The following is a 20,884-nucleotide window of genomic DNA, read 5'->3' as shown; positions in this document are numbered from 1 at the left end:
CAAGAGAGGTCAAATTTGTTTCTTTGGTTCTAAAAGTAATTCAGAGATAGACAGTTTCCAAACATAATTTGAAACCAATTATGAAGATACCATATTTTCCTAATCTGAATTCTAATAATTAAGTTTTTAATCGAACGTATAGCTAAATACTTATCTTAAAGTTATTTCTGTGTGCTCAATATTTTATTAAAGTGTATAAAGGTGTTTTCATATATTTAGTTACACTTGGAGCTAAGTAACTTTAAATGACCAGTATTCCATGTAGTCTACAAACATTCCTTGATTAAAAACAAAAACAAAAACAAAACAGTATAATTTCCCACTGTTATTGTTTGGTAGGTATCATGTACTGTTTTAAGACGTGTATTTAAATTCCCACACCAATGCTGAGATAAGTAATCTTATTATGCCCATTTCACAGATTACTATTATGATTTGTTAATAATTATGTTATGCAGCCAGTAAGAGGCTGAGCTGGTAATCAACCCCAGGCAGTCTGATTTGAGCTCTCAAGCCATCACACTGATATCCTAGATGTATTTAGAAAAGTCTATAAAACAAAAATCTACATATGAATTTGTATATATACATAATGTATATAAACTTTCCTCCTTAAGCCATTAAACATTATTAAAAGTCAGGTCTGAAGTATATATGCCACTTTCAAGAAGATAAAGGTGAGTGTCCTCTCCTAAGGACCCTACCTTCTAATCAATCACCCTGGGCTGCGTATTTTGATTTAGCAGGGTTATTTTAACCAATCCAGCCACAACTAGAGCTTTCCTCTTTATCAGTTTCATCCTTAGCCCTATTCACTGGCCCTCCAGGGTACACAAGTCTTGGAATTAGAACCCTGAGCTTATATAAAGTTCTAATCTCATAAAGGAATTTTTCGCTGATAAAGAATACTAGTACTGAAGGTAGATCTTCATAATAAGCTTCCAAAAACTTATCCTTACTCCCCAAAGGCCCAGACTATTCCATTTTGACTGTGAAAGCTTTTACCAAGTTCTCACTATGTGCAAGGCACCAAGCCTTTGTTCATGTTATCTTCCCTAAGCTTAGAAGCCCATGAGGTGAGCAGCAGGGACTACCTACCACTCTACCGTGAAGAGGAAACTGAGACCCAGAGAGGTGAACTAACTGGCCCATGGTCCTGCAGGATAAGAGCGGCAGAGCCAGGATTTAGATTCAGGCTATGTTATCAAGCTCCAAAACCATGAACTTCCTTGCTACCCTCTACATTATCTCAAGAAATGATCTGTAAAATAAATCTTATAATTCTTCTGAAGTATTATATACACATAATGTAAACAACCCAAAATAACTGCTTTAAACATTCATATAGTACAGAACATATATACCATATACCTACTGAATGCTTTCATTCAATATAAAATTAATCACTTTATTCCCACTCATGAAACTAATTTGTAATAGTTCTTTGAAGCTTTCAAAATTAAATGACCTTTACCATGTAAGGTCAAGGGATGATGTGTGGATAATCAAATACCTATAACATCATTCTAAAATATTTCATAAGTAACAAAGCATTTAGGAATACATCAAACACAACAAACATAACAGAAAAACACCACATGGAGAAGATCTATCACTTTCTAGGACAAAACCATGAGCTTCCCTCTGTACCTCAGTTTCCATGGCTGTTAAGGTAAAGGGTAGTATTAGATAATCTCTGAGATCTCTCTCTAAAAAACAAAACAAAACTGTATATTCTGTAAAAAACATCTAAAACCTCAAAGCAGATACTCTTGATAATGACTGCACAGAAATATAGCCTGTCATTGGTTTTGTTCGCTTTTGAAAACAAGTATTAAAAAAAAAACAAAATACAATAACCCATCTACTTTTATGTGAAAATACTTAATCTCACTACAAGTTTACCACTATAATTACAATAGCTATTATGTCAGTTATTTAATAATTTAAAAATCATTAAGATGCCAGCTTCTGGAATTAACAGTTATTCTTGCCAAACCAATTTATTCTTACAGGAGTTTATGCACTGAATATAATACATGTAATACTTCACACATTTCAAAACTTCCACAACTGAAAAGGTCTACATATGAATGCTCAGAATCTCAACCTTGTTACTATTTAAATTACCTAAAAATATTCAGTTAGCCACATTTAAATCTAAATTTGTAAGAAAATACTTTAATAAATAAGAAAGCTTTCTATAATCTGCTATGTTTACTATAACTTACATAACCCGATATTCCTAAAGACTTATATGAGAGCTTAGTATTGATCAGAATACCAATGACAGCTCAAGAACAAAATGGTCAAGCATGATTGTTTCTTAAGAAAACAATTTTAGTAAGTATCTACCTGTGTCAGTTACAACAAGTGTAGACCTGCCTGTTTTCATTTTTTTTAATTTTTCCCTTCCTGGAAAGACACCACTACTTTGTCTTTGCAGGGTATTGACAAATTCAGTCAATTCACACTTCCACATTGATATGTGATGCAGTCTTGAGCGGGAATAGAAATCTGAAATAAAATTGCAATCTGAGGGTTTGGATGGCACTAAAGGTGCTGCCTTGCTAAGAGTAGGTACTGAAGAAGTGCTTTTTGTGCTTGAAGGCCCCTGAACAGCAGAGTGGTGAGCACCGTTTATTTTAGTGTTACTGTGCAAAGATGATAAGGAGAAGGAATTAGTTCTGTGTGGATTCCGCACGGTATCTGTGTTTCTAGTGCTTTGTTGGAACTGCTGCACGATGCAGTCTCTGAAGTCAGTGCTATTCTTCTCAGCCTGCTCCTCCTCCTGGGTGAAGTCTGAAGAAAGCCTGCTGGCAACACTGTTGCCCATGGGCACCAAGCAATCCTGCGTCTTTAAGGCACCATTAGAGCTAGGAGTGTGTCCATTAAAAATGGCAGCGCTGTCTCTGTGATGCGGAATTCCATTTTGTTTCCTTCCTGGAAAGATCTGCTCTAGCTCTGTTAAACTAAAATCATTATTTGCATCTTCTTCATTCCAACTGTTCATTCCATTGACTTTGACTTCATTTTCTGTCTCAATCTTCTTAATTATGTGATTTCTACAGCAGGAAAGAAGATTTAATTTCAATTAATGTGTGACTTTCAGGCTAAAACAATTTTTAATGTAAACATGGTCTTAGTGATATGCACTTCAAGATTTCTCTGAAAAATTAAGCCATGAATTTTATATTCTTTCTCTTTCAACAAAAGATAATTCTTAGCTAAACCAAAGTAGCAAGGTAACTAGGAAAATTCTAGAATATAAACAGTCTCTTAAGGGTTTACTCCCAAAGAAGAAATACAATGGAATCTTAGACTGAAGAAAAATAAGAACTATTTTTAATTATTTTTCCCACTAAAAATTAAATGGAATCTGTAATCTCTAAATATCCAGTTGGAGGCACAGTGTCTGCCATTTCCTAGGGAGTTAATAAATTATGGGACTCAGTATAAATAGCTCCCATAAAAATGGATTAAGAAACTTTATTTGAATTATTATTCCTAGTTTTAGTTTTATGTAAGGCACTGTTCAACACATTAAATCCAATACTGCTACAATCCTAGGGCCAGTTAAGTTTCATTCAGGAAGACTGACAGACTCTATGTACTAATCCATTAATGGGGCCAATTGTTGCATTAGTAAATAAAAAGTAAGGACCAGGTTAATGTGTATGGGTAATTCAGGAAAAAAAATACCTAGAAAAATGAGGACACTCACTTATTAACCAAGAAAATGGCATTTAATCTCTAAGAAAAGTGTATTCAGATGCTAAGGTGGTCCAAGGCAATCTGGACCAAGATCCCTGATGACAAATTTATAAATGCAGGGCCTATGACAAAATTTAGCTAAATTCACATTGTGACTCCTCTAGATGTTTGCTATAAAGACAAAATTCATTTGCATTCAAAAAAGTCATCTCACAAATACAAAAACCTGATTTACAGAACTGTAATTCAGTCCACTTAGAAAAATACCCACATCATTAATCCAGTTAGTAGTTCAGGCTCCAGAGAAAGTTGCCTGATATATGGTCCCCAGGCATTGGTGAGGTTACCACAGTATTAGCAGGTTTAATCTAAAGTCCAACATGATATATTAGTAATAGCAACCTGAACACACAGAGAAGTCACAAACATGAGTAGAATGCAAAACATTACCACCCATTTCTGGGTTGGCTCTGTCTGTTTGAACCATCTTATGGAATATGACAGCCAACTCTGATTAGGTCCAGTCCTCACAGATGATCATGCCAGTGAAAGGGAAAGAGACGACCAACAGGAAACGATTAAAAGAGGAAGGAAAGAAAACCTAATTTGTTATATGTCTGGCCCTTGAGATAAAGAGAAAACAAGGGAACAAGAAGTCACATAAAAGAATTTCAAAGGAATTTATAAAATGTATTAAATATACCAAACAATAATGATCACAGAGAGCAACAAAAGTGAAGTAAATCAGAAAAGCCTGACATCTAGTTTTCTGTGTCACAAACAGTAAAGATTCTTTCCAAGTATACTAGCAACATATGCAACAGAATTGCATATATTGGCAAGAAACACACTGCTAATATATATTCTTACTGTGTACTGCGGTTCGGTTTTTCAGCCTAGACAAATGGATATTCATAAAGTAGGTGTAGTGGAAATATATCACTGGTAGATACATGTTAATTAGGCAACAGTGTATATGGATTAAAAGTGAAATCTAGGGAAGCCTGGGTCGCTCATTTGGTTGGGCATCTGCCTTTGGCTCTGGTTGTGATTCTGGGATCCTGGGATTGAGCCCTGCATGAGGCTCCTCACTCAGTGGGGAGTCTGCTTCTCCCTCTCCCCCTGCTTGTGCTCACTCTCACTCTCTCTCAAATAAATAACATCTCTTAAAAAAAAAAAAAAGTACAATCTATCAGGATAAATTCTTGCTAAAACTGGCACAAAGAATTTAAAAAAAAAAACACACCTACTTTCTATTTTTATTAGTGCAGGTAAGAAAAAAGATATCAAGTACGTTCAGAAACATTTTCTGATATTATTTGTTGTGCATCTTGATGTTACTAAAAAAATCAAAAGTATCATGTAATGTGAAAAATGTGAATATGCTTATAAATGAACACACGCTAAAAAACAAATAACAACAAAAACTATGGAAGGTGGTGACACTGGATCTCCACAGGTTAATTAGACTCCTGGCCTTTTAAAAAAATATATATATATACTCCCAAAGCAAGCAATTTAATAAATAAGGGGAAGGCTAATGATAATGAACCACCTGACATATATGTTAAGTCAACACACCAATTAATCATGAAACCACTTTACCCAAGATTATTGCAATTAAAGCTTAATATTTTTTAAAAACCTGTCACATGGACTCAAGTCTAGACTCAAGTCTAGAGTTACCTCTAACTCTCTAACTGTAAATTTTTACCATTATAAAAATATTTACATATGTAAAATGGCTATGAATTTGGAATTTTTCAAAAACCACCTAGAAATGTTAACATTTTCCATATGTTTAGACCACACAACAAAAGTATACCCGGCATAGTTAGTTCAGTTTTTTGAGAAAGCAACATTCCACAGCAAATTACTTCCGTAGAAATAATTACTTTCAGGAAAATCCATGGGAAATTTTACTTCTAATAACTTCAGATTCATTAGTTTATTTTTAAAAAAACTATTTTATTTATTCATAAATAAATAAGAGAGACACAGAGAGAGAAGCAGACACACATGCAGGGGGAGAAGCGGGCTCCTGGCAGGGAGCCCGATGTGGGACTTGATCCCCAGACCCATGATCACGACCTGAGCAGAAGGCAGACGCTCAACTGCTGAGCCACCCAGGCATCCCAAGATTCATTAGTTTACATGGGAATCTACAACAACTGGAAAAGCCTTCTTTTTTTTTTTTTTTTTTTTAAGATTTTATTTATTTATTCATGAGACACACAGAGGGAGAGGCAGAGACACAGGCAGAGGGAGAAGCAGCCTTCCTGTGGGGAACCTGATGCAGGACTCAATCCCGAGACCCTGGGATCACACCCTGAGCCAAAGGCAGATGATCAACCACTGAACCACCCAGGTGCCCCTGGAAAAGCTTTCTTTCTTTTTTTTTTTTTTTAAGATTTTATTTATTTATTCATGAGAGATACAGGGAGAGAGAGAAGCAGAGACACAGGCAGAGGGAGAAGCAGGCTCCATGCAGGGAGCCTGATGTGGGACTCCATCCCAGGTCTCCAGGATCACGCCCTGGGCTGACGGCAGCGCTAACCACTGAGCCACCCAAGGATCCCTGGAAAAGCTTTCTTATTTACATTTTGTTTATGAAACTTTCACAGTAAAAATAATTTTTTGACAAGATACCTACACACATATTTTAAACATGTTTAATACACATGAATGGCCAGGTTTTTGTGTTTGTTTCTATCTCAGCAAAGCAGAGGCTATACCCACTGCTAAAACCCAGCTTTGCAACACTCTCCAATGTAGACAAACTTACACCCTGTTGTTGAGCTGTTTGGCTACACTGCTTGGACCTGGCACAGGTTCCTCAGCTTTGCATGCAGGATTAAAGTTGAGACCTTTCTGCATGTTGGACTGCTTGCTGTACAGCTGATAGGGAATGCAGGACAGCAGTCGTCCAGCCTTGATGCTGAAACAAAAAAGTAACACTAATTTAAGAGTTCAATACTTTGGGAAAATAAGCTTCATGAAAATAATTTTTGTTCTGAATAATAGGAGCTTTTCACCAAAAACGAGCCACCTATTTACCTAGTTTAGTTCATCGCCCTCCGTGTTTGTGGCTCTAAGAATAAGACATTCTACTCATGCAGAGACATACATGTGAACTTCTAAAAGTTAGTGGCCAAAAATCTGAGGGGAAAATAAGTAACTGCAGAGTAGGATGACAAAACTGCATGCATGGAGTCTTATGACTAGTCAATATTTTAACCATCATGCTTTTAATATTTACCACAGTTCCCAAACAATTCACATAGAATTATCAAGACTTTCTCAAAGCTCATCTTACATACTAAGTATTTCCAGAATAACTAAAATGGATGAGGATTTCCAATTTCTACACTATGAGCTCAGGAAAGGAAATAAACAAGTATGAAAAAATGTATACAACTTCTTGCCCTTTCTCCTACAGAGTATGGAATGTTTGTTTACTATGAAAAAATGTATACAACTTCTTGCCCTTTCTCCTACAGAGTATGGAATGTTTGTTTACTACAGATACTGAGAGTAAACTATTCATTCTTGAGAACCTGAAGACAGAGAATATACTTTCTGATACAGTATTACCTACAAGTAACCTGGGGGAAAGTCTGAAATGTGTCTGTTGGCTAGCTAGTCGAGTAAAAATAGTTTTAGAAGAACTCTATAGCACTGTGAGAGAGAAATGTAAATAACACCAATTTAAAAATAAAAGCCAAATCTATACTAGAAACTAGAATCAAACATATTTTCTATGAAGAATAAATTGAGGCAAGATATAAAAAACACAAGAGAAATGAAAAAAAAAAAGAGATGAAATCACAACTTTTACTTAAGTGAGTTGAATAAGCACTGATCTTAGTAGTAAATGTAATTAGAAACAACATTTTAGCCCATATGAAGTATGAGCTCTTTGTAGTATCATAAGTACCTAACAAACGTACTAACATATTATAGTTTGGGAGCTTAAAAAGAAAGGGCAGATCTGATTGGGAACCAGGCACCCCCACCAGGAGATCCCGATGAGCCGGCCATGGAACTGCAACAATCATCAACTCACGCTGCCAATAGACCTGTGTGGGAACCTAACCATAGGAGGCAGGGTCCCCTGCTATAAAACACTCAACACAAAACAAACAAAATCAGCCTTTAATAACTGAGGACAGTGTTTTTAAACTGTGCTCCATGGCATTGCCAGGCTTGATGAGGCAGTGGTGTGAATCACTGCAGCTCCTCATTAACTATTCTATCGTTCAAATGTCATTAAATTATCTGAAGAAAAGGATTATGACAAAAATTTTAAAATCCCTGACTTACAATACACAAGGCAAAATTTTTAGTAAAATAATCTCATACCTAAACCTAATGCACACAGGCTTCTCCCTTAAAGGACTTCCCCCCACATTAACTCTGGTCTAATGATACACAGACAGACATCAGGGAATTCTAATCAAAGCAAAGCTATCACCCTACACACTCAAAAGTGGTATAGCTGCTTTTTAAACTCCTCTAACTAAAAACAGGAAAAACAAAGAAAAGAATGTCATGTATCATCCATTAAGTAACTAAAATAATGTTTATTTTTTAATTTTTTATTTTTTTTAGATTTTATTTATTCATGAGAGACACACAGAGAGAGGCAGAGACATAGGCAGAGGGAGAAGCAGGCTCCATGCAGGGAGCCCGATGTGGGACTCAATCCTGGGACTCCAGGACCTTGCCCTGGGCCAAAGGCAGGCGCTAAACTGCTAACCCACCCAGGCGTCCCTAAAATTTTAAGTATAATAAAATCTCATCAAAACACTACTAAGACAAGATGAACAAGATTGGGATTAGAGTATGAAAGAAAACAGTACTGTGGTTTCCCAAAAGGACTCCATGCTAAGACGTGTAGACATTAGGCATTTGTTTTATATATTAAGATGTATGCCCAGGCTGATCCATTTCCACATAGGCCAATTCATCTATAATAAGCTTAATTAAATGGCAAAGAGCAGACCCAAACAGGAGTCAGGAAAATCTGGATTCTGAAATCCTGATGTTTCTGGGCAAGTCAGCCTTAGTAGCTTTGCCTTCTCATATATAAAATGAAGCAAACAGGCCATATAATCAGGATGTCCAAAATCACGTCAGTTATTTAAAAATAAATGATTAAGCCTGACTTCAATCTGAAATAAAATCCATTCAGGTAAACTTTAAAACTTATAACTACCTTAAGTTGCTTTTTCAATTGTATTCTCTAATTGCATTCAGGGTAAGAAGGAAATGCAAGTATTAAAACGAAAAACAAAACAAAACAAAAACAGCTATAATGAAAACTACATTTTCTAAGTAAATCAAGTTCTACCCACCGAGCACCCTTTTCAGTCCACTTTCCTACTATCTTTGAATCTCCACCATTCCCTCCAAAGTCAGATTAATATTTTCAGATCCAATGCTAGCCCTAACATGATGATAGGATTGTCTGTACATGACAATACACACACAGCCCAACTCTGGAATGATACTAACTTCTTATACTGAAAACTGCACACTTCCCTTTTTAAGGAGATACATAGCTAAAAGTCATATTGATTGGTCCTACGTAATGAAAGGATAAATCACAAGAAAACAGCAAAAGGAAATCAGTAAGATGTTCCAGGGATGAACTGTCAACTTAATCCCCCAAGGTTTCAAAAACCCTTAATCTGTAAGATACATTTGGTTTTCTGAAAGCCAAATGCACTTTTTAAAAATGCAGTTTTGTCATTTTGGAATTAATTTTCTAATACTTAATAATGTTCATAGAATAAAAATAAAATTAGAAAAGAACTTCTTATATATTATGTATCTAACAATGTGCCAGGCACTGTGCTGGATAGTTTGAACAAATTAACAGTTCTCACCTAATCACAGCATATCAATATTAAGCCTTCTTTTAAAAATGAGAATTTTAATATCTTCACTTTGAACTTTCGTAAATCTATCAATTACTTATATGTATTATGTATCACTTAAAATATAAATCACTTAAGTTATGGCTCATCAGATGACAAATTAAATTTAGAGAGTTAGTATGAATCACCTCTGATTTATGACATCAGTTCTAAACCAACAACAAAGAACAATAATGTAACTGAAAAACAGATATTAATAATACTGCAAATTGCTCTTCCTCTCTGTCCCTTCTCTTCTAGTACACCAGGTCCAATACCCTGGCTCTTCTTTTTTTCCCTTAGCATGTATTAACTCTTAACATATAATTTACTTATATACTAAGAATATTACTTTATGTTTTCTTCAGTAGTACATAAACTCCAAGAGGTAGGGAAAGGATCTTTATTTACTTTACTGATATTTCCCAAGTACAGAGCCCATCAGAGATGTATAAACATTTTCTGAACGAACACCATGTTTAGCCAATCCCTTCCCATCACTGCTTCCTGCTGCTTACCTGAGTCATCGCCCCTAACTCCTGGTAGCTGAGGATGCAAGAACACTAACATATTAGGTTACCTAAATTATCAATGTGAGGTTAAAGAGTACAACAGTTTAAGACATTATTTTTCAACCTTAAGAGGCAATGTAAGTGAGGTGTTTATAATATAAATAAAAAGCATTCCAATTTTAAAAACTTTTTAAAATTTAATTAAAAAATTAAACCTTACCTTTCCACAATCCATTCTGGCCGAATTACTTTTTCCCCCTTTAATTCTTTAATTTTGGCATTGGGAAGATTTGTGGCAATAATGTGTGTTGTTTTGGATCTGGAATAATACACATGGTATTGGCCTCCATGCAACATCATTAGCTTTCTCAATTCCTCAGCAGAAGGATCTGTAAAATTAATATTAAAATAATGTTAAGAGTTTTATATATGTTAAGCCCTAACTGAATAACCCCTTATAAAGCCCAACTTAAAGAATCTATCACTGATCCACTTCCTCCTGGGCTGTGTTCCCAGTAAACAAAATTGAGAGGTAAATCACAAAGTGATAAATAAGGCTATGCTGCTTTAGCACATCCTCTTGCCTGCTAGAGACACTCCACCAACAAAAAAAACCTACTGCTAAGAGATGCCCAGAGCAGACAGGGACCTCAAGTAATGAAACAAATATTAATAACAGAGATGTTTTAAAACTTCTGACCATATTTAGCTACATGACCTTGACATTGGTATCTTATGTTTTAAAAAATTAATTACCATAAAATCATTTATAGATCAGTTTGCAGAGATTCCAATTAATCCTACACCTCCTTCAGAATAATACAATAGTAGATAGATAAACCACTCATAACTTACTATGAACAAACAGACTTACTGTAGGGCTACTAAAAGACTTTACTCTTATGAAGCTTAATAATTTTTATTTTTATTTAAGAAAATATAAGAAAGGGATCCCTGGGTGGCGCAGCGGTTTGGCGCCTGCCTTTGGCCCAGGGCGCGATCCTGGAGACTCGGGATCGAATCCCACGTCGGGCTCCCGGTGCATGGAGCCTGCTTCTCCCTCTGCCTATGTCTCTGCCTCTATCTCTCTCTCTGTGACTATCATAAATAAATAAAAATTAAAAAAATAAATTCTTTAAAAAAAAAAAAAGAAAATATAAGAAGATAATCTTACTCAGTTTCTCAATATGAACTTGCACCAAAGCCAAAAAATAAAGTTCACCAATTAAAAAAAAAAAAATCACAGAAAAAGAAACATCTTTTTCGGTTTTGTTTCAAATCATTCCCCCCCCCCCCCAAAAAAAATTATTTTTCCCTGCTCCCATCTCTGAAATTATTTTTTAATAAAACTATAGAAAAATATCTTAAACAACAATCAGTATGGTTTATGCTTTTGCATAAAAAGTCTGACTCACTGAAGTTATGACCAGTATTACTAACATCACATTAAACTAATTATTTTCAATAGTTTGTTTCTTCCAACCTAATTATTCTAATGAAAGCTCTAAATTACACCTTCCTCAAAACAGCTATACCCTGGGGGGACATCACAGGAGGATACTTTGTTATCCAACCAACAGATTTATCTTAAGTCTAAGCAATACAGGTCTAAGTATTTAAATAAACACTTTTATTATAGTAACTATGTAACTAGGGGAGTTTTAGTTTTTAGAATCAGAAAAAAAACTAACTATGTAACTAGGGGAGTTTTAGTTTTTAGAATCAGAAAAAAACTAACAAGATATATTTAGAACATTCAGACAATGTTGACAGGTTGGTCGAGTCTTGGTAAATTCTTATGGTATACAATTCATTTGATGTTACTGATTGCACTGGCACTGCTCAATACAAATATAATGTGAACCATAAATACAAGTCACTGTAATTTAAAATTTTCTAGTAAACTCACAAAACAGAATAAAAGGTAAAATTAATTTTAATAATATTTTTAATCTCACAGATCCAAATCATCACTTCAACATCTTCAACATGTAAGCAACACAAAAACCTGGGATATTTCACATTACTCTGTTTATACTCCAGCGTGTATTTTACATTTACAACATTTGTCAATTTAGACCAGCCACATTTCAAGTGCTTATTAACACATGCGGCTAGTGTTTACCAAACTCAACAGTGGACTAAAAAGGGGAATGAAAACAACTTTTAAATAAAATTAACTCAGAATTCATAAGGTTTCCAGGAGTTAGGGAATCACAAAAACTTGAGCATCACAATGATTTAATGTAAAACTGTGGAAATTAAACAGCTAGCCAGTCGAAAATCTATAGTTTACTTATTTTCTTACCCTAAAGATTACAAAATTTGGCTGACACAATAGTATTAAGTACCAATTCAAAGGCTAGATACAACATAATATGAACAGACGCCAAATCCAATAAAAAGCAAGGAAACGCAAAAAAAAGTATTTACAAGTTAATCCACAACTTTCCTCAACCAATTCTAATTGTATTCAATGATTTAAATAGGAAACAGGCTGACAGAAAACATTACCTTTGTTTACGCATACTTGTAAAAGCACTGTCCCCTCTACTACTTGCTCTCTGAAATCAAATTACTGCAGAAATTTGGAACTGGAAAACCTGGACAATTTACTGGCCTACTGGATGAAATTAAGGAGGCTCCTTGAAGTTCACTTTGCAAACTCGTACATATTCTTCAGTGTGAAGTGGACCATAAAAACCAATCTAGTTAAAAGGTAAGATTACATGAAATCTGGTGTCAGACCAACCTGGATTTAATCTTGGCTTTAACATTCTTTGGATGTATTACTTTGAAAAAGGACTTAACTCCTTAAAGCTTTCTCCTCTTTACAAATAAATAAGCCTGGCACATAGAAAGTACTCAATGTAAAAACTGTTGTTATTATAAATTATAATGACAGCAGAACTCCTTTAAAGCATTGTATGACTTGAGGATCCAGCCCTATACAAAAAATGGTAGAAGACAACACATATGCTGACACATGGTAGCCCTAACTTTTCAAACACAGAACTGCCATTTAATGCGCCAAGGACAGCAGCCAGGAACCACTCCACCAGCCCCAACAGCCTGGCGTGCATGGTGGCTGGTGGCTGCCCTCACTTTTATAGCTTTTTGATATTTTTAAAACAGTATTTCTCTCTGGCTCTATTTCTTCAAGCAACAGAACATACTTCCACATTACAAGTTCAAAAGAATATAAACAACAGCTCTGAAGATTTGCACAATAAATTCATTTTTGTGTTTAACACGCTCCTTAAATTCAGCAGATGTGGGCTAAGTAGAGAAAAATGTTTGGGAGACAGTATCCAACCCCATGAAACCTCTATGACACTAAGCTTTGTGTAACCCCATCCCTCCAATCTACTACACCAGGTAATTTTCTTCGTACTACCAGTAACAACTTGAAATTACCCTATTTGTTTGTTGTTAGATTTCCCCCTTGAGCACGTGCTCCTGGAGGGCAGGAACCTTGTCTGTTTTATTCACTTACATTATGTCTGCCACAAAGCAGGTGTTCAGTACACATTTACTGAATTTACTGGTATCTCCCATGCATCAAAGCCTCCTGCCTGGGGTTTTCACCCCTCTAGTAAAAGTGGAGTGTGAGTCGTATTACCATGTCTATTTTCAAAACATTTACTCAGTAACTCAACATATTAGGCCATATAGCACAGGGTCCAGAGCAAGATCGAGGATCGAGTGGGCACAAATCCTAGCTCAATCCCTTGCTAAATTGTGGACCTCAAGCAAGTTACTTAACTTTCCAGGGCCTCACTTTTCTCATATGTAAACTGATAATAATAGTGTCTCAGAGGGCTGTTATGGGATTAAGAGCTAAAATTATAAATTGCTAAGAAAAGTGCCATGCTCAAAGTAAGAATTATGTGTCACCTATTACCAGCATTATTATGTTATCATCTCTTACCCCAAAAGCAGAAAGAAGGTAAAAACTCCATGTCTGAGGCTTTTCTCTACCTATAGATCATTACATTTTTCAATTCATAATCCCACCTTTAAATCATCTTGTTGCCCACCCTCCAGTACCTTTTCCTTCAAGAAAGTCCTTAATGTATTAGCAAGAACAAAAGAAGAAAATGAAAAATCCAACAAAACAAAAAACTATTCAGAGACATTTTATCCCCCAAATCTTTACAACTGATGTTACCCTCTAGAGAATGTCAGAACTAAAAGAGCCTGTAGAGATTTAATAACCATTTCATTTTCCATATTGGTATAAATAAACTTAAACCAACTAGACCAATTCAAACAGTAAATAAATTATCTCTCAACCCTCATTATACATCCTCACTGAACATATTATTTTTAAATACATTAGAATATTTAAAAAGTAACTTAATCACCAACAAAAATCATCACCATAGGTTACCAATGACATCTTGGGGAAGATCCTTTAAGTAAGAGTGTCTCAGAGGCTCAGCGGCTCCCAAAAACAACTTTACCAGAAGAAAAAACAAAAACAAAAGCAGCAGTTCTAACAAAAGATTTTTTTAAAGGTACATGTGCCAATCAAATTATTTCTCTGGAGATTTACTGAATTTTTCAACAAGTAAATTATTATTCATCAATGCACTTAAGGTTTCTTATAAATAACATCAACTTTAGGTAGATTAATTATTAGAAAAACTAAAAGATCAAAGAGAATAAGGTAACTTCCCAAAGTTACATACAGCTAGTGGGATAGCTACAATTCAGGTCCAGGTTTCTGTCTCCAAAAACTCTTGATCAGCCTTAACATGTTGCTAACCGGGATAGAAAAGCATGGTTTTGGGACACTTGGGTGGCTTCAGTGGTTGAGCATCTGCCTTCAGCTCAGGGCTGATCCCAGGGTCTGGGATCAAGTCCTACATCAGGTTCCCCACAGGAAGGGTGCTTCTCTCTTGCCTAGGTCTCTGCCTCTCTGTGTCTTATGAATTTTTCTTTTCTTAAAAAAAGAAAAAGGCATGGTTTCCAGCTGAAAAGTTGTAATATCTTGAAAAGTTGTAATACCTTGGGCAACTGACCCATCCCATTTAGCCTCAGTTTCCTCTTTACAAAAGGAGAGGCTAAACTAGATGATCCTTAAGATTCTTTACAAAGCTATTTATTATATAATTCTATCTATGTACTAAAACCATTATGTCCAGCAAACAAAACTTGAAGACTATTTTACAAGTTTGTGAGAGAAAAGCAAACCAGGTCACTCAATTTTATGGATGAAGGAACTAAAGCAGAAAAATGTAAATGAGTTAAAAAATACATATATATGTTAGCAAGACATTGGAAAAGGTAGGTCAATAATTCACATATCTTGATTATCTAATAAACACCAATGTCTTGTACACACATGATAGGTATAAAATTCAGTACGTTTAAGGTCGAGTAATACAAAGTACTTAAAAGCAAATACTGTCTTTACAAGATAAAATATGTAGTATAAGGGAAACACAGTGAACTGGAGACCAAAAGTCCTGAGTTCAGTCTAGCTCTGTCAAAATTAACAACTATCTACTATCTTTATGCTTTAGTGTGACAGAGGTCAAATGGGATGACTAGAGCAAATGATTCCTAAGGTTCCTTTCAGACCTAAACTATTATGAATCTGTTTGGCTTCCAGATAAGTTTTCTATCACTGCTTCATATTCAATTACCAACAGCTTCCATCACATTAAATACCATCACAGAAAAAAAAAAAAAAGTATTATACAACCAACCTGACTATCCATCAAAAAGTCGGTAATAGGGATCCCTGGGTGGCGCAGCGATTTGGCACCTGCCTTTGGCCCAGGGCACGATCCTGGAGACCTGGGATCAAATCCCACATCGGGCTCCCAGTGCATGGAGCCTGCTTCTCCCTCTGCCTCTCTCTCTCTCTCTCTGTGATTATCATAAATAAATTAATTAATTAATTAAAAAAATTATTAAAAAAAAAAAAAAGTCGGTAATAGTGCTTTGATGACCTGGTTAAAATAAACTATCTTTTATGTGTATTTTACCAGATTCCCTGCTCAACTAAGTTTATCCTCTGTAACTGAAGTTCTATACCTGATCCTATCATATGCTAACAAAATCTGTAAACAGAAGGCAAAATTTATGGGGTCTTCACTTCTAATCTCTCAACAAGCAATACTGTCAGTGCTTTCATTTACTCATATATCCTACAACGTCTATATCAACTCCCAAACTGTCCATTAAAATACAGGCACAGAAGATCCAAGACATTTGAAAAAAAAAGTGAAACTAGTCTACTCTTTTCATCTACAGCTTTCCTACTGAGGAAACACAGCAGTGGTTTGAAACATGATACAGAATCAATATTCTCAGAAAATTTCCTCTATGACAAAACAATCTGACAGCTATTTTTACTAGCAATAATCCTAAATATCCGATACAGAAATTTAAGATTAGATGTCAGTTTCCCTAAGCCATTATATTTAACAAAATATGTTTTTTAAGAGATGCATTAATACTTGGCATATCCTCTTTATAGAGTAAGTGCTATTAATATATTTTTACTAAACAAAATAACAAGGGTAAATTTTTATACATGATAATAAAACTTGAAAATGTCATTTTTTTCCTTTCCCATGGTCAGTAGACACATGTCCATTCTAGTAGCACCAATATATATGTCAAATTTATTAAAAACATCCATCTCTATGCAGAGCAGAATAAAAGTGTCATTAGCTGGTTTATAAACAAAAGCAGGTAAAAAACTGAGGACAGAAAATCAACATGAATTTAGGGCCTATTCTAGTCAGGTCCTTGACATACCTTATCTCACTCCTCACCACCAGTGATTCCAACACTGGAAACTGACAGTTAAGTCTTGGCATCACAAGTCCTGTGTGAGATTATTAAATTCATTTCAATACTATTCTTACCAGAAAACATACATCTGGGGAGGATTATTTGGATAATCATTTCCTAACTAAAGCACTGTCACAAGATGTTAATGCCCAGGTTTTGTTATGAAGGTACTAGTGCTGTTGTCATGGACAGCTTTAAATGTTACATACTAATATGGTACATACATACAATGATATATAATTCAGCCTTAAAAAGGAAGGTCCTAATACATGCTACAACCTGAACCTTGAACCTCTTATTACACTAAATAAAATAGTGACCAAAAAAAAAATACTGAATGATTCTACTTCTTTGAGGTATCTCAAATAGTCAAATTCACAGCCAACAGAAAAGTAGAATGGTGGTTGCGGGTGGAGGGGGGGAATGGAGGGTCATTTAATGTGTATAGGGTTTCAGTTCTGTAACATAAAGAAGCTCTAGGGAACAGTTGTATAATAAGGTGGCTATACTTAACACTACCAAACTATACACTTTAAGAATAAAGTGGTAAACTTTGTTATGTATAATATGCCATAATTCAAAAATTTTTTAAAAAAGCAAACCACATTTTGACAGCCATGCTAAACACAAAGGAATATGCTACGTACCAGTTAGTACCACATCTATATTGTAAACAGGAATTTAGTTTCAGCAAAACAACACCATTCATATAATAATATTAACTTGAATTTTATTATGTCTGTCATTTTATCCACATTTAATTTTCAATTCTGCAAAATCAGTAATTGTAAGAGCTTGGGAGAACATTATTATTACTACTAACACTTTAAAGATGCTTGTGAAAATCTCACTGCTCTAAGAGACAGGATTAGCTAATAAGTGAAAAAAATCTAGAATTAAAATCCAAGCCTTGATTTCTGTTCCCATGCTCCTTTTCCAACTTATTGCCTCTCAATATATATTCTAAACCTCAGAAAAGTTGCAGAGAAAGATTAATGAAGATAATGGGAGCCACCTGCAGATTAAAAATTTCTATATTAATCCTAGAGTCAGTGCACATGCAATCAACTTTCCGATACTTTTTTAAAAAGATTTATTTACTGGGGGTGAAGGGAGCAGAAGAAGAGTGAATCCTCAAGCTGACTGTCTGCTGAGCGCAAAGCCTGATGTGGAGTGCAATCTCAGGACTCTGAGATCATGACCTGTGCTGAAATCAAGAGTTGGACACTGAACTGACTGAGCCACCCAGGAACCCTCAACTTTTCCAAACTTTTTAAAGCTTTGCCATTTTATTTGGAGAACTGGTACACAAAAACTAGAAATACTTCAACCAAAGCAAAACCATGAAGGTTTCCTATTACATACTTTAAAGCCAAAATTCAACATCTTGAAGGAGGCTCTTTTTTTTTTTTTTTTTTTTTTTTAAGGAGGCTCTTTTATAAAGCATACAAAATTCAATAATATTTTCAAGTTTTAATAAATCTAAAAACAGGTTCTAAAACTTATAGCTTAAAAAAATAAAATAAAAAATAAAACTTATAGCTTGAACATACACTCCTTTCTTTTCTATGTGCATTTATATGTCCTTTCTTGACAAAACACAAGATCCATCAAAGAGTAACTGATCAACAAGAGACTTCTTCACCTAAACTGTATTTCTCAGGAATAGGACTGTACAATTTAATAATTTTACAAATATCTTAGAAAGAAAGCTTTGCAAACATATAACAATGTATCTCCTAAGGACAATGTTGGGAACTCAGCAAACAGTACCAAGAGTAGTGACTGTAGAGGCAGTGTTTACCTACAGGAAGATTAATGAGTTCTCAGCTTTATACTGCACAGTATTTCAACTCAGGATGTGACTAAGAACACAGGTGGTGACACTTCTGAGTGACAGAAAGTAGACAGTTAACTTAAGAGACAAAGTAATCTTGGCCAAAAAAATATCTCAATGAGAAAAATTTGACAGTGAAAACTGAGGTTCCACATTTTATTTTAAAACAACAGCACCATTTAGTATGTAGGAGAACTGATACACAACACAGGACAAAGATGTCTCACATGACTAAACCAAGTTAAGTCTCTGCCTTTTTTTAATTAGCTTTACCTCCTCCTCTCCCTCAAAATAATGAACTCAAACAATGCAAACATACAGAGGGCAGACCACGAGTGGGATGGTTCTGCTTTACCTCACTTGGGTCAAACTACATGCCTAGAACACATCTGATTCTATTTATGATACAATATATGCTAGACCCTGACCAACTTCATTAGAGAAGTACAGTAAAACTCAATCAGGAGGAGTCCTCTATAGATCTCAAAATCAAGTCATACTGGCTAATAAGCATTAAGTGATGTTTCAGTCATGTATAAAACACCAAAGGAAACAAATTAAGAAACTGCTTTGCCTTAATTAAGAAGATGGAGACATTTAAATTAGTGATTTTCAATTTTTTATAAATAGCAGAACCCTATTTCAAATGAACCGTTACCAAAAAATCCCCCAATACCAAACAAAGTAGTATTATATAAAACTTTATTTTGAAAGTTCAATTTGTAACATAAACTATTACCATTTTGCCTTTTAACATAGGAGTGAGAAAATCCGGAGTCACACACATTAGAACTATTAGCATTTTCAACTATTTAAAAGAAGTTCTATTCCAAAGCCTATGTAAAAACTACTTAACCTAACAACAAAAGGTAAAAAAACATCCCAAGTAAATAACATATATGTTTCATTTATCTCTTCTTGGTGTACTTAAAAATACATATAATTTTAAGATTGCAAAACCTTTCAGGTATTTTGGAATTTAATAATTCAAAACAACCAGCAGCTTTAATCAGGCATCCAATAGCACTTATGGTATTACTTATAACTTAAGGAGGCAGGAACCTTACTTAATCATGAGTGTATCCTCAGTATCCATATTTTCAAGCATCTCACTTAGACTTTAGTAAGGATTCCACAAATGCTTTTTTTAAACACAAGATATTCTATCAGAAAAAAAGTTCTGTGGGAACAGAGAGCCAATAAACATTTGATTGAGCTGAACCTGGAAACTAAATAGGATTTTGACATTCCAGGAAGCTGAGGAAAAGATGATGAGAAAAGCTGTTAAGGAACTGGAGAGAAGTGTGGCCACAGGGTTGAAAGCACACTTTTAAAGAACTAGGAATAATCGAGTTTAAGAGCTGAGGGGTGAATTAGTATGAAGAGCACACTGAGAGGACATGACACGGTTTGAATTTATGCTCTGGAGTCCTAGAGAAAGAACTACAGGATCCACATTTTGGATGGAAGCTATAGGGATCCACATTTTAGCTCACTGAAACAATCAGACCTACTGGAAAATGAACTTGCTTGCCTCCCAGGACAGTATACCATCACACTGGAGTCACTGCAAGAGGCTGAGTGGTAGCCTGTCAGTAACTAAGCAAGATTGAAGGAGAATTCTCACATAGACAAGGACTAATTTGAAGATTTAAATTTTCCTCTAATCCCAAGATTCTGAGTCTGTGGTCTAAAAAAAAGGTCAGCAAATTAAGGCCCTTGGGCGCACCTGTTTTTGTAAATAAGTGTTTTTTTGGAACACAGCCACTCTCATTCATTTATATATTGTCTATGGCTCTCGGGCTACAACAGCAGAGCTGAGTAGTTCCAAAAGAGAGTTGCATGGCCCACAAAGCTCTGGCCCTTTACAGAAAAAGTTTGCCAACCCCTGATCTAAAATCTAGCCAGAGGAGCACCTGGGTGGCTCAGTTGGTTAAGCAGCCAACTCTTGATTTCAGCTCCAGTCATAATCCCAGGGTGGTGAGATCAAGCCAGTGTTGGGCTTTGTGCTCAGCAGGGAGTCTGCTTGAGATTCTCTCCCTCTCCTCTGTCCCTCCTCTTGCTTGTGTGGGTGCTCTCTCTCTAAA

General features: G+C 35.3%; 1 protein-coding gene across 1 annotated transcript in view; it reads right to left on the bottom strand.

The window, feature by feature from the left end:
- REV1 (REV1 DNA directed polymerase) overlaps window positions 1–20,884 on the bottom strand; it is a 96,453-nt gene that overhangs the window by 34,346 nt on the left and 41,223 nt on the right. Inside the window, 3 exon segments of the mRNA XM_038551017.1 lie at window positions 2,356–3,065; window positions 6,500–6,652; window positions 10,368–10,536. Of these exon segments, the coding sequence (XP_038406945.1) occupies window positions 2,356–3,065; window positions 6,500–6,652; window positions 10,368–10,536 (1,032 nt within the window).

This window comes from Canis lupus, chromosome 10 (genome assembly GCF_011100685.1).
Source record: "Canis lupus familiaris isolate Mischka breed German Shepherd chromosome 10, alternate assembly UU_Cfam_GSD_1.0, whole genome shotgun sequence".
Lineage (NCBI taxonomy): Eukaryota > Metazoa > Chordata > Mammalia > Carnivora > Canidae > Canis > Canis lupus.
The sequence above is the reverse complement of the archived record's forward strand: the minus strand, read 5'-3'. Positions and strand labels throughout refer to the sequence as shown.